This window comes from Notechis scutatus, chromosome 11, assembly GCF_049901735.1.
Source record: "Notechis scutatus isolate UNSWTSFEM ecotype Mainland chromosome 11, rNotScu1.2, whole genome shotgun sequence".
NCBI lineage: Eukaryota > Metazoa > Chordata > Lepidosauria > Squamata > Elapidae > Notechis > Notechis scutatus.
The window spans coordinates 2,956,496-2,969,321 of record NC_142019.1 but is presented as its reverse complement, the minus strand read 5'-3'; the positions used below and the strand labels follow the sequence as shown (position 1 = coordinate 2,969,321).

At 46.0% G+C, this 12,826-nt stretch overlaps 1 protein-coding gene and 1 long non-coding RNA gene across 7 annotated transcripts in view; one reads left to right on the top strand and one right to left on the bottom strand.

Moving 5' to 3' along the window:
* LOC113425338 (uncharacterized) overlaps nt 1–4,634 on the bottom strand; it is a 370,548-nt gene extending 365,914 nt beyond the window's left edge. The window contains exon 1 of the long non-coding RNA XR_015750777.1: nt 4,393–4,634. This is a non-coding gene — a long non-coding RNA (uncharacterized LOC113425338). The remainder of the gene's footprint in view (nt 1–4,392) is intronic.
* BBS4 (Bardet-Biedl syndrome 4) overlaps nt 1–11,388 on the top strand; it is a 43,835-nt gene extending 32,447 nt beyond the window's left edge. For 5 of the 6 annotated variants that reach the window (XM_087972596.1, XM_087972598.1, XM_087972597.1 and 2 more), the window contains 7 exons: nt 1,012–1,080; nt 3,024–3,176; nt 6,772–6,943; nt 7,247–7,316; nt 8,097–8,235; nt 8,580–8,772; nt 10,054–11,388. In XM_087972596.1, coding sequence (XP_087828722.1) covers nt 1,012–1,080; nt 3,024–3,176; nt 6,772–6,943; nt 7,247–7,316; nt 8,097–8,235; nt 8,580–8,772; nt 10,054–10,199 — 942 coding nt within the window. In that variant the 3' untranslated portion in view covers nt 10,200–11,388. Of the gene's footprint in view, nt 1–1,011; nt 1,081–3,023; nt 3,177–6,771; nt 6,944–7,246; nt 7,317–8,096; nt 8,236–8,579; nt 8,773–9,467 lie in introns of all 6 variants that reach the window. The other variant, XM_087972599.1, reaches the window with a different exon arrangement.
* The last annotated feature ends 1,438 nt before the right edge of the window (nt 11,389–12,826 follow it).

Below are 12,826 nucleotides of genomic sequence, written 5' to 3'. Positions count from 1 at the left end.
TCATAAATATGAGTCCATTGTCAACATCTGAATTTTGATCACATCACCTTGGGGATACTATAAAGTTCGTAAGGGTGAAAAACAGTCAGGTCACTTTTTTCAATGCTATTGCAACTTTGAACAGTCACTAAAGGAACTGTTGTACGTCAAGTTGTAGTTTAGTTGTAGTAGATGTTTTTCCTTCTTTGCATTCAAAGTAAACCTCCTCTGTGGTACCCCCTCACCCACATCTGACGTTCTAACCCAGGCTTCGTCAAATGTAATCAATCACAAACTTGTTTTAAAAGCAAAACCTGTTTTATTGCAACACTGGGAATTGCTTTCATTCCCAGCTGGAACTAATATTAAACAGTTCCCCAAGATAAGCACACACCTTTCAGTTCTGTGGAATGCTGCCAAAAACAGAAGTATCCAATTAACTATAAAAGAAACCAATTGAAGTACCAGGGAAAAAAAACAACCAAAGTACACAGAGCTTGAGGATGACTCAGAACCGATGGAACTACTTTGCTTCCTGCAAAGGTTTCGTCATTTTGGCCTGACTTTTATCCCTGATGGGAGGGGCAATCACCTCCCAGCCTTATTCCCGAGTCACCCCTGCTGCTTTAGCTGCTCTTCTGGCAGCTCTGTGCATACGCACACTGGGAACAGGCTCCCCTTGTTCCTCTGCCTCGCTGCTGCCAGACTCTGAAGGCTCCAAAGGCAGCACTCCACTCCCAGATGGTCCCGGCCTCATCCCTGCATCGGACACAGGATCTGAGTCCTCTCCAGACTCCCTGACTGGTTCCCATTCTTCCTCACTGTCTGATTCCGCCGCCGTCTGCACCAGCTACCGGCAAACTAATTTGTAATTTGTACTAATTTGTAATTTATAATTTTACTAATTTGTAGCCTGAAAACTCTAAGACCCAAAGCATAATGTGTAGGAATGCCTCTCTCTGGATGCAATGACAGGAGAATAATCCATAGTGCTAAATAAAATGTCCCTTACATATTTTTTTCCTTTCTTAGCTTGAGGTTTATCAGAAAGCCTTTGAGTACCTTGGAAACGCCCTCACCTTTGATCCCTGCAACTATAAGGTAAATTGGAGAATAGGAAGACAAGCTTAAGTTTTGAGCGCTTTGTACAATGTATAAAGTTAATTGTTCAATACATCGAGGAATAGTCGAAGGTGGAAGTAAAAGGAGGCATGAAAATGCATGGCTTGCTTAACAAATGGCTTGATGCTAAGACCGAGTTAAGACGTCGTATATCCCCTTGTTGGTTTAATGTATTTATGATGAAATGTACAAATGTGGTGGTGTTAGAGGTTAGAAAATGAATAACTGCACGTTATGCATAAATGACAAGTCAATTGATTTATCTTGCTAGGCTATTTACAAAAATTGGAAAACAGAAATATTAACATGTGCAAATGAGGGTAAAAACGTTCAGAGTGATGAATGTTTTTTTTTTCTAAAATAAGCAAAAAAAATTGGCAATGTGTGAAACGGGTTTCTGTCCCCTTTGTTACATGGAAATCAGAGCTGAGTATTTTAGCAGCAATGGGAAAATATGTTGGATACAGCAAGAATGGGGTAGCTGGGGGCATGTCGTAAAACGAGAGAACCAGAATGAAAGGGTGGTAAATGCATATAAGTAGGTTTATACATGATTTTGTATTTATTTATTCTGTCATGTTTATGTAGTGCATATTAGAAGTGGAGACCCTTTGAGAGCTGTATGCCACGAAATTTCATTTTAATGTATGCAGCTTAGTGTACATTCAAAATGACAATAAAGTTAGTCTGAGTCAAAAGTGAATGCCTAGCATAAAAGAAGTATATTGGGAGTAGTTGGATCCAGAGAAGGAACTGATGCGGTTTGAATCTCAAAACATTTGATAAGCAAAAGGAAAGCGAATAATTTCCATTAAACTTGTGGGTGAATAGAGTTGAGATGCTCATTGTATTAAGTAAAAGCAAGCCTACTTGATAGGGTAAGCGGTGTTGGTCAACACTAGATTTAGTTAATTCCTTTTATTTCGCTTACCTCATGGCAAGATTTCCCTGGCTTCCTGTTTCTGATTGCTTCCCTGCATTTTGTATAACTTTGCTCACCTCCCCCAAAAATCCTGTATGCATGTAAATAAACAACTTTACACAACAAGCATAATGGAAGAGTGTGAACGGCCTTCCTCCTCTCTCCACCTCCCAGACTGCAAGAAGGCAGTTGTTTGTGGTTTGTAGTATCATCGTACTTTTCTCGCCATTTGGGCCATAGGCTTTTGCAATGTGTCTGCCTTCAGATGCATTCCTGAATCTTAAGACAACACCTCTCCATTTTGGCCTCTTGAAAATATGGAGCTTATGCCATATTCACTTACTTACTATAGTGCATCCACACTGTAAAAAAGAGGTTGAGACTCGAGAAAGAGTGCAGAGAAGAGCAACACAGATGATGAGGGGGCTGAAGATTCAAACATATGAAGAACGGTTGCAGGAACTGGGCCTGGCTAGTCTAGGGAAGAGAAGGACCAGGGGAGACAGGAGAGCAGCCTTCCAATATTTGAGGGGCTGCCACAGAGAGGAGGAGGTGGTCAAGCGGGGGGGGGGGGGGGGGGGGGGGGGGGGGGGGGGGGGGGGGGGGGGGGGGGGGGGGGGGGGGGGGGGGGGGGGGGGGGGGGGGGGGGGGGGGGCGGGGGGGCCCGGCGGGGGGTGCTGGGGTAGGGTTTTTCTAAAGCATCTGAAGGCCAGACAAGGAATAATGGATGGGAACTGAACAAGGAGAGATTCAACCTGGAAATATGACAGTGAGAACAATTAACCTATGGAACAGAAGTTGCCTTCAGATGTTGTGGGAGCTTCATCACTGGAGACTTTCAAGAAGGGATTGGACTGCCACCTGTCAGACACGGTGTAGGGTCTCCTGCTTGGGCAGGGGGTTGGACTAGATGACCTGCAAGGTCCCTTCCAATTCTGTTAATCTGTTAAAGGTTTTCTTCTTTCTGGCCTACTTCATTTGGGCTTCTTGTCTTTCAAAGGCCATTTTGGCAGCTGGCAGTATGATGCAAACCCATGGGGACTTCGACATGGCTCTCAGCAAGTACCGAATCGTGGCTTGTACCGTTCCTGAGAGCCCCCTGCTCTGGAACAACATCGGGATGTGCTTTTTTGGCAAAAAGAAATACGTGGCGGTGAGCATGTTGCCTTCCTGTTCCTTGTTCCCCCTGTATGTGTCGAGAGGAGGAAGAACAGAAATTCTCTCCCTCTGTTTCCCATTGATTCTTTCTCCTCCATGGCGGGGAGGTGTATATAAGTAGTCCTTGAATCACAACAACGATTGGGGCCCAAATTTCCATTGGTAAGCCAGGCAGTTGTTAAGTGAGTCATGCTCGATTTTACAACTTTTTTTGCCATATCAATAGCTACAACTTATGACTTTTCTATTTAGACTTATATACCACTTCATTATGCTTTACAGCCCTCTCTAAGCGGTTTACAGAGCCAGCGTATTGCCACCCAACAAGTCCTCATTTTACCAACCACAGAAGGAATGGAAGGCTGAGTCAACCTTGAGCCACTCAGAATCGAACTGCTGGCAATCAGCAGAGTTAGCCTGCAAAACTGCATTCTAACCACTGGGAGGGAGGGAGAGAAGGAGAGAAGGAGAGAAGGAAGGAAGGAAGGAAGGAAGGAAGGAAGGAAGGAAGGAAGGAAGGAAGGAAGGATATAGCAATAGACTTATATACCACTTCACAGTGGTTTACAGCCCCCTCTAAGCAGTTTGCAGAGTCAGCCTCTTGTCCCCAACCATCTGGGTCCCCATTTTACTGACCTCAGAAGGATGGAAGTCTGAGTCAACCTTGAGTCAGTCAGGATCGAACTGCTGACAGTGGGCAGAATTAGCCTGCAGTACTGCATTCTAACCACTGCGCCACCACGCCATGATTGCTAAGCGAATCACTGCAGTTGTTCAGTGAATCCAGCTTCCTCCATGGACTCTGCTTGTCAAAAGCGGGCTGGGAAGGTTGCTCAAATAGCGACCACATGACCCCAGGACGCTGCAAACCATCATAAATACACGCCAGTTGCCAAGCGGCCCAAATTTTGATCGTATGACCCTGCGTGGATGCTGTGACGCTTGTAAGCGCGAGGACCGGTCGGTCTTAAGTCACCTTTTTTTTCCCCCCAGTGCTGTTGTAACTTCGAACGGTGGCTAAACGGATGGTTGTAACTCGAGGACTATCCGTCTGGGTTTCTCGCTGTGCTCCTTTGGTCGTGAGAAAGAGACGGAGGCCCTTCCTTCACCGTTTTTTGTTTTTGTTTTACTTTTGTCTGTTTCCTGGTGCATTGCTTTCCTTTCAAGGCCTCTGGCTAGGGAGAAGGGGGGGGGCGGCTACACACACACACACACACACACACACACACACACACGGAGAGCGGAGGAGGGTGTATCTTGCTTGCCCCGACATTTGGAGAAAATAAGAAACGCCGGCCGAAGGGAGGGACCCCCTGCTGCTTCTCAAATCTCCCCATGCTGTTTTCTGCCTCCGGCATCTTCTCCCCGGAGCCTCCTGATTGGAAGGATTTGCGAATAACTCCCTCCACCAGGCGCCAGAACCCCTCCATCACTGAACCCTCCAACCTTGTTCTTTGGAGGGTTTGGGGCCGTGCGCCTCACTGGGGACACACACACACACACACACACACACACACGGTTCGATGTGCAGCTGTTCCAAGAGCCAGGGGTCCGCGTTGTAACAGGGTTCATTTCCCCACCGAGCAATTAACGGCCCTGGCACCTCTTTCTATTTAAACCTGAACTATTTAGCTATATATTCTACACTTGGTTGGCCCTTCTCCAGCAAAAAAAAAAGAAGAAGAAGAAGACCACGAATGAACTACGGTCTCTGTGTCACACATGATCTTCGGAGCAGTTGTGGGGTGTTTTTTTTTTTTTTTTTGACTACCGGTTCTGTGGGCGTGGTTTGGTGGGTGTGGCAGTGCAAAGTTTCTGCCAAATCCCATTCCCAGCTGATCAGCTATGGGCATGGTTTGGTGGGTGTGGTGTTCTGTGGGTGTGGCTTGGTGGGGCGTGGCAGGGGAAGGATCCTGCAAAATCCCCATTCCCTCCCCACCCCACTAACCTGCTTTCCAGCTCTGTTCTCCTGGGCAGGGCAACCAAAGAAGACCCAGCCAATCAGCTGTGGGCATGGTTTGGTGGGTGTGGCATGGCTTGGTGCGCGTGGCTTGGTGGGCGTGGCAGGGGAAGGTTACTGCAAAATCCCATTCCCTCCCCACCCCACTAACCTGCTTTCCAGCTCCGTTCTCCTGGGCAGGGCAACCAAAGAAGTCTCAGCCAATCAGCTGGGACTTGGGAGGCGGAGAATAGATGGGGGCGGGGCCAGCCAGAGGTTGGATTTGCCGGTTCTCCAAACTACTCAAATTTTCCGCTACCGGTTCTCCAGAACTGGTCAGAACCGGCTGAAGACCACGTCTGCTTCGGAGGTCTGCTGTGCCACCCAACTCAGATCCGCATTGCCCGGTTGCTGGGGTTGGGAGCACCCTCGAGCTGGGGAAGAGGAAGAGGAAGGGAAATTGTCCTCGCCTGCTCCCTTCCCTAGTTCAGCACAAGAGAGAAAGGCATGTGCCTTTGCACTGGCACTCATGTACCTATGTAGACCCCTGGATTTACTCCTGGCACACTGATGGTACTCTTGAGAGGAGAGCAGTTGACAGATTTCCTACATTGCAAACTCATTGTGCCACAGGATGGATTTCACTTCGTTCTAATGAACAGACTGAGTCAGAGCGCAAAGTATTCATTTATTTTATGTTTAAAGATGTTGAGACTCCAGAAAAAATGCAGAGAAGAGCAACCAGGATGATTAGGGGACTGGAGACTAAAACATATGAGGAACGGTGACAGGAACTGGGCCTGGTTAGTCTAGTGAAGAGAAGGACCAGGGGAGACACGATAGCAGCCTTCCAATAGTTGAGGGGCCGCCACAGAGAGGAAGGGATCAAGCTGTTTTCCAAGGCACCTGAAGGCCAGACAAGGAATAATAGATGGAAACTGAAGAAAGAGAGATTCAACCTGGAAATAAGGAGAAACTTTCTGACAGTGAGAACAATCAACCCATGGAACAGAAGTTGCCTTCAGAAGTTGTGGGAGTGCCATCACTTGAGCCCTTCAAGAAGAGACTGGACTCCCATTTGTCAGAAATGGTGTAGGGTCTCCCGCTTGGGTGTGTGTGGGGGGTTGGACTAGACGACCTACAAGGTCCCTTCCAACTCTGATTATCTGTTATCTGTTAATCCCACCTTTATTATTCTAGAAGTAACTCAAGACAGCAAACATACAGAATTCCTCTTCCTCCTCCTACCCCACAATAGCAACCTTGTGCGGTGGATTTGGCTAAGAGGGAGTGATTGGCTCAAAGTCATCCAGCCGGCTTTCAGGCTTAAGATGGGACTAGAACTCACTATCTCCTAGCGATTGGTCCAAAGTCACCCAGTCAGCTTTCAATGGCTAGGGCAGGACTAGAACTCACAGTCTCCCGGCCGGCACCTTAACCACTACACCAAACTGCCTCTCAATGGTTTGATCAGTCATAATGGATTGAATCACATCTCGTTACGTTCACCTTTGCCAGGGTTTGCAAGTAAAGTCTAGGACTTCTTTTGGAGAAAGGCAGTGTTGTTATTGTAGGGGGAGCCAAGGTCCAGAAGGTGGCCTTGGGACATCCCAGTCTTCTCCTCTGGTGACCCAACCATGTTCTTCCACAGGCCATCAGCTGCCTGAAACGGGCAAACTACCTCGCGCCCTTTGATTGGAAGACCCTGTACAACCTGGGACTGGTCCACCTGACAATGCACCAATACGCTTCCGCCTTCCACTTCATCAGCGCAGCGGTCCATCTCCAGCCCAAGCTGGCAGAACTTTACATGTTGTTAGCAGGTACCAACGCTGCACCTGTCCTCCCCTCCTCCTTACCTATAAATCCTGATTCCTGGCCTCCAGAAACATCTGCTTTGCTACGATACCAAGTAGTCACTGATATAGTACTTTAGACATACAGATCTTATTAATTATCTTCTTAAAACAATTGTGCTGAGATAATTTCACTTTACGAGCGGGGAGGACGTTCGTTCTTTAAATTGAAAATGTCACTGGTTTAAGGGTAAAATAATTCAGTGCTCCTCCACATTAGGAAGATAAACACTTCTGTTTGGGTTTTTTTCCCCCCTTTATTTGTTTTAGTTGCCTTGACAAATCTTGAAGATCTTGAAAATGCGAGGCTAGCGTATCAGAAAGCTTCGTCCCTGGACACGTATGTCTTCTCTACTTAATTTTAGGGAGGGCTTCCTCTGAACTCAATGAAAACCGGTGGTACTAAAGCGGGGGTGTCCAGCCGTGGCAACTTTTAACAGCTGTGGACTTCAACTCCCAGAATAGCAGTGTTCCCATATTTGAGGGGCTGACACAAAGAAGGAGGGGGTCCGTTTCTTCTCCAAAGCCCCCGAAGGCAGGTCAAGAAGCAATGGATGAAAACTTACCAAGGAGAGATCCAATTTAGAACTAAGGAGAAATTTCCCAATAGTGAGAACAATTAATCAGTGGAACTGATTGCATTCAAGAGTTGTAAGGGCTCCATCATTAGAGGCCTTTAAGACGAGACTGGATAGCCACTTGTCTGGAATGGTATAGGGCAGGGGTGTCCAACCTTGGGAACTTTAAGACTTGTGGACTTCAACTCCCAGAATTCCTCAGCCAGCTTTGCTGGCTGAGGAATTCTAGGAGTTGAAGTCCACAGTCTTAAAGTTCCCAAGGTTGGACACCCCTGGTATAGGGTCTCCTACTGGAGCAGGGGGTTGGACTAGAAGACCTCCAAGGGTCCCTTCCAACTCTGTTATTCTATCATTCTCTCTCTTCCTATCCTTACCCTGATCCACTGCCTCAAACCTGATCACAAAAATCAAGCCTCTGTAATGCTTTCTGCGTGAAAGTCTTTGGTGACTACAACGCAATTGGTCACATTTGTCTACTTTTTTGATATTTACCGGCCCAATAAACCAATGTTTGTTATTTCAAGGTTTCTTCTGCCTTACAGGGGCAACCCACTCATCAGTCTGAATTACGCAATCCTGCTATACAACCAAGGAGATAAGGAGGCGGCTGTGGCTCAGTACTACGAGATGCAAAGAAAGGTCCATGCGTTAAAAGAGAGCAGCCTGGATTTTGACTCCGAGGTATGTTGATGGTAAACTACTCATGGGAACTTTCACAGAGTAGTTGACTGAAATCAGAGGTTTTCTGTTAGAGAAGATACGTCTGGTATTGGAAGTGGGCGTCTTAAACCTCTACCTTATCCAAGCCAGAGGATTCAATTTCTGTCCCCCCCAAATATTAAAATGGCTTCTGGCAACCGCCAACCAAATTGGGACCTTCTTCTGAATGGATATATAAGCATCTCTCACGCTTCTCTTATTTCCTTCAGTGAAGGCAAAAAATTGGCGCAGGGCTCAGGTAAAATCTGCCGCAGGATTGGACCAGGCATTCAGTTTTCCTCCTTCTTTTGCTCTTACGTGGTCAGATGGTGGACATAGCCCAGAGACTGGGCACTTCCTTACAGCTTGGAGAGGTTGCAATCTGGGCTAAACCTGGCAGAGACTCAAAACCGAAGGCACGAGGGGCTGCTGCACCCAGCACCCAGCCGTTGGGTTCCAATCAAGCTCTGGGGCAGGCAATGTCTTCTGCGGCTGGCTACGCAAAGACCATGAGTCAAGGTAGGTCTTCTAGCCCTCGTTGACTGAAGCAGAATCCATCCTGCCTTCTCAGTTCTTCTTAAGAACTCTCGAGAACTGGGAGCTACTCAGTCAAGCTTGGTTTCAAGGGCTCCTGACTTGTCGTAGTAATGGTTGGTTGGCTGGTTTAGCCCAGGGGTCTCCAAACTAGGCCAAGACATGGGCACTTCTGGGGAATTCTGGGAGTTGAAGTCTACGGGACTTAAAGTTCCCAAGTTTGGAGACCCCTGGTTTAGTCACATCTTTGTATCTAGTGTTTCCCCTGCCTAGATTAAAAGGAAGGGTGACCATAACTAGAGATAGGTAGAGCATTGTATCTTGATTCTATAGCCATGTCTTCCCCTTCGTATCAGATATTTATTTATCTATTTTGATTGGGAGCTGCCCAGAGTTGATGGAAAGATGGGCGGCTTATATAAATGTTTTAAATAAATAACTATTTCAAACCACATCAACTCCCATCTCACAAAAGTGACCCCCGGCACCCCTAGAATGGTTAAAAACCACAACCACAACTGGGGCCACAAACACAACGCGAAAGGGTCAAAAAAGCATGACGCAGCAGAGCTCATTTGACTCAAATAAAGGGAAGGATAAGAGGGGGAACCCTCCAATGAAGACTCAGCTGCGCAGAAACATACCTGCCTAAGATTTCCCTTTTGTCTTGTTGATGGCAGGGAAGCAGAGGGAGAAAGAGAGAATGTGAAGGCTTGGCAGGAAGAAGTAGGAAGGAAGCCCTACAGCACGGGTCTCTTCAAGGTGGTAACCACGGAGTATGGGAAGGAGAAGCAGTTGAGTGATTTAAGAACCAAATTCAGAGTTGTAAAAATGTACATAAGAGAAATTTTTCATTAAAGAAGGAAGCCAATAAAAGAAAAAGGTGGCAGGGGAGAATGAGAAAGTGGAAAATTCTTGACTGAGTTATAAGCCCTGATTGGGTCCTTCAGTGCATCCCCGTCTCTGACGGCGATGGACAGTTAAGGAATACAAAATATAAATTGATCAATCCTCAAAGGACATCCAGATGTCTCAAACATCTGTGGAAGTTTAGGTTCTTTGCCAAATTTCCGATCCTTCGGTAATGAGAAAGCATGACAGATCTATCAAATAAACTTAAGTGTGGTGGAGATCAAGAATGAAGTACATAAATTTTGACCTTCCAGCATCATAAAGGAAGTGATAATATCAATACACGTCACCACTTTTTAAACTGGAAGAGAAGAATGTTGGTGTCACTGCTTTGTGCTCTCTCTCCTTCTCCAGTTATTGGAAGCTCAACTCATCCGGCCAAGGTTCCTTCCTTACCTTTGGAGCCTAAACCCAACCAACATCCCCTTCCTGAGGAGGTCTCATCTACTCTAAAACCACAGGAGCAAATTCAGCCCATTGAACAAGCCGAGGAATCTTGAAGAGACGGCCAACTTGGAACGGCTTGTAGAGTGGCCTGTTCAACCTACTGGATGCATAGGGACAAGGTGCATTTGGTATCCTACAAACTTTGCACCAGACCAAAGAGCGCTGCAGTCCTTTCGGCTCACAATTAGCTGAGGAGATTCTCAGAGGCTGTGTTGTTTCCTTAACATTCCACACGTAGGCTAATGAAAGATGCCACAAAGATCGGGACAGGGTTTAAGTAGCTTTCCCTGGAAGCCCTTGGCCCTTCATAACACGAAGAGAAGTGAGTTTATTAAGTTTAAAGAAGTGAGTTTATCTAAGAGATGTCTCTAGATTTTGAGAGTGTAAGCCCTTTCTAGTCTTAATATTTTCATAGTTTTTAGATAGCTAGATAGAATCCTTTATTGGCCAAGTGTGATTGGACACACAAGGAATTTGTTTTGGTGCAGATGCTCTCAGTGTACATAAAAGAAAAGATACATTCGGCAAGAGTCAAGAATCAAGAATCATCAGGTTACAACACTTAACAATAGTCATAGGGTATAATAAGCTATCAAATCATACTAGAAAACAGTCAATAAAAATAGTTAGTGAGGCTGAGTTACTTCTTTGGTAACATTTCGAGCCGTACGAGCCATGGTGGCGCAGTGGCTAGAGTGCAGTATTGTAGGCTAATTCTGCCGACTGCCATCAGTTCGATCCTGACCGGCTCAAGGTTGACTCCGCCTTCCTTCCTTTCCGAGGTCGGTGAAATGAGGACCCAGATTGTTGGGTAGCAATATGCTGACTCTATATAAACTGCTTAGAGAAGGCTGTAAAGCACTGTGAAGTGGTATATAAGTCTAAGTGCTATTGCTGGTGCAATTTCTGAACCCATCACCCAACTGTTCTGTTGAACCCGAGGCATCTATTTGTATATTCCTTAAGCAAATAACTTTGTTTGGGATTGTTGAACTTGGGATAGAACCCAGCTGCTTCTGTCGGATTTCTCTGGTTCCTGCCACTTCTTTGAAACCCTGTGGGAGGAGGAGCAGATTCATTTTCCTTCACCAATCACTTGGCAGTGGAATTTACTACTAGATACGTAGTAGAACTACATATGTGCTCGCTTGGGCAGAACATATACTAAAATTGAGAAGTATTGTATATTGGATGGGTTGTGGATTCTTTTATATAAATAAAAATGTGATGAATTGACTAAAATCCCTTCTATATATTACTTTTCCGATGTTATTGAACTCCCTTACACTGTGAATATAGCATGGTCATTCGGCTGGTGCACAACCAGAAGCACCTGTGGGGTACAGATGTATGAGAAATAAGAAAACAAGTGTGGTGGCATAATTCCCACCCTTTCGGTACACGCCTCTTATTGCATGGAGACACAAAAGAGGCAGGGCTAGCAGTGTGATGGCATGTGTTTGGTTGTTTAAATGAAAGCATCAGATCCTTTGGATGTCTGTCCACACCTCTCTCAGAAATATAAAACGGCTGGAAAACTCAACAGCAAGCAGGAATTACCCTTGGGGAAATACACACATTTGAGCCAGCTAGTGGCACACCTAAAATTAGTTACAACTGCTTGAAGCAACCAAGAGAGTTTCATATATGTTACCTTGAGCAAAGCTTTTCCTGGGAAATCTGGGATATCTGTAAGGGAAAGCAGAGACCAGACTATCTTAGGTATATTAAAATCCCGCTTTTAACTCGGAAAATGTATCGCAGTAAAGCAGGGATGACCAACCTTGACCACTTTTTAAGACTTGCGGACTTCAACTCCCAGAATTCCCCAGCCAGCCATGCAGTTGACATACAGCTGGGTTGCTTTGTGATCATTTGAAGCTATGACAGCCCACTCCCCCCCCAGCAATATTTGCAACCCAGGTCTGAATTTCCATCAGCCAGTGCCCCCTCCCCAAATTGCTTTCACATGACATGTCAGGCAATCGGCAACTGGCCCCCATTTGCAGGTGTTTGGAGCATCCTACGGTCCTAATTACGATTTAAAAGAGTTTTGCTGGCTCATAGCGAACAATGGTTCATTTAACAACCGCAGGCTCCATTACAGTCATAAGTCGAGGAATTAGCTTCAGCCTATATCACGATTACACTCGGATAGAGCAAACTGAAGCTTGGACATTGAAACCATGGCCAACACATGGAATTTTATAGACAAGATTTCAGTGAAGTAGACAGAACAGTAATTTCTCTCCATGTAAGCAGGAACTCAGCTGAAGTTGGGAAAGGCAGTGGCTCATTGTGTGCTGGGCGGACAGTTTCCCAGCTTCAGTCACATTTCTCAGTAAGTTTAGAAAACTAAAGTTCCTTTCTTTGAAACCGTAGAGCCGTGGTGGCGCAGTGCTCAGAATGCAGTACTGCGGGCTAATTCTGCTGGCTGCCGCCTGCTGGCAGTTCGATCCTGACCGGCTCAAGGTTGACTCAGACTTCCATCCTTCCGAGGTCAGTAAAATAAGAACGCAGATTGTTGGGGGCAACAGGCTCACTTTATAAACTGCTTAGAGAGGGCTGTAAAACACTGAAGCAGTATATAAGTCTCTAAGAGTTATTGCGCTTCTCTGTTTTGGCGAGAAGTAGCATCTCATTCCCCTAGCTTTTTTGGGATCTCTGTGAAGTATATTAA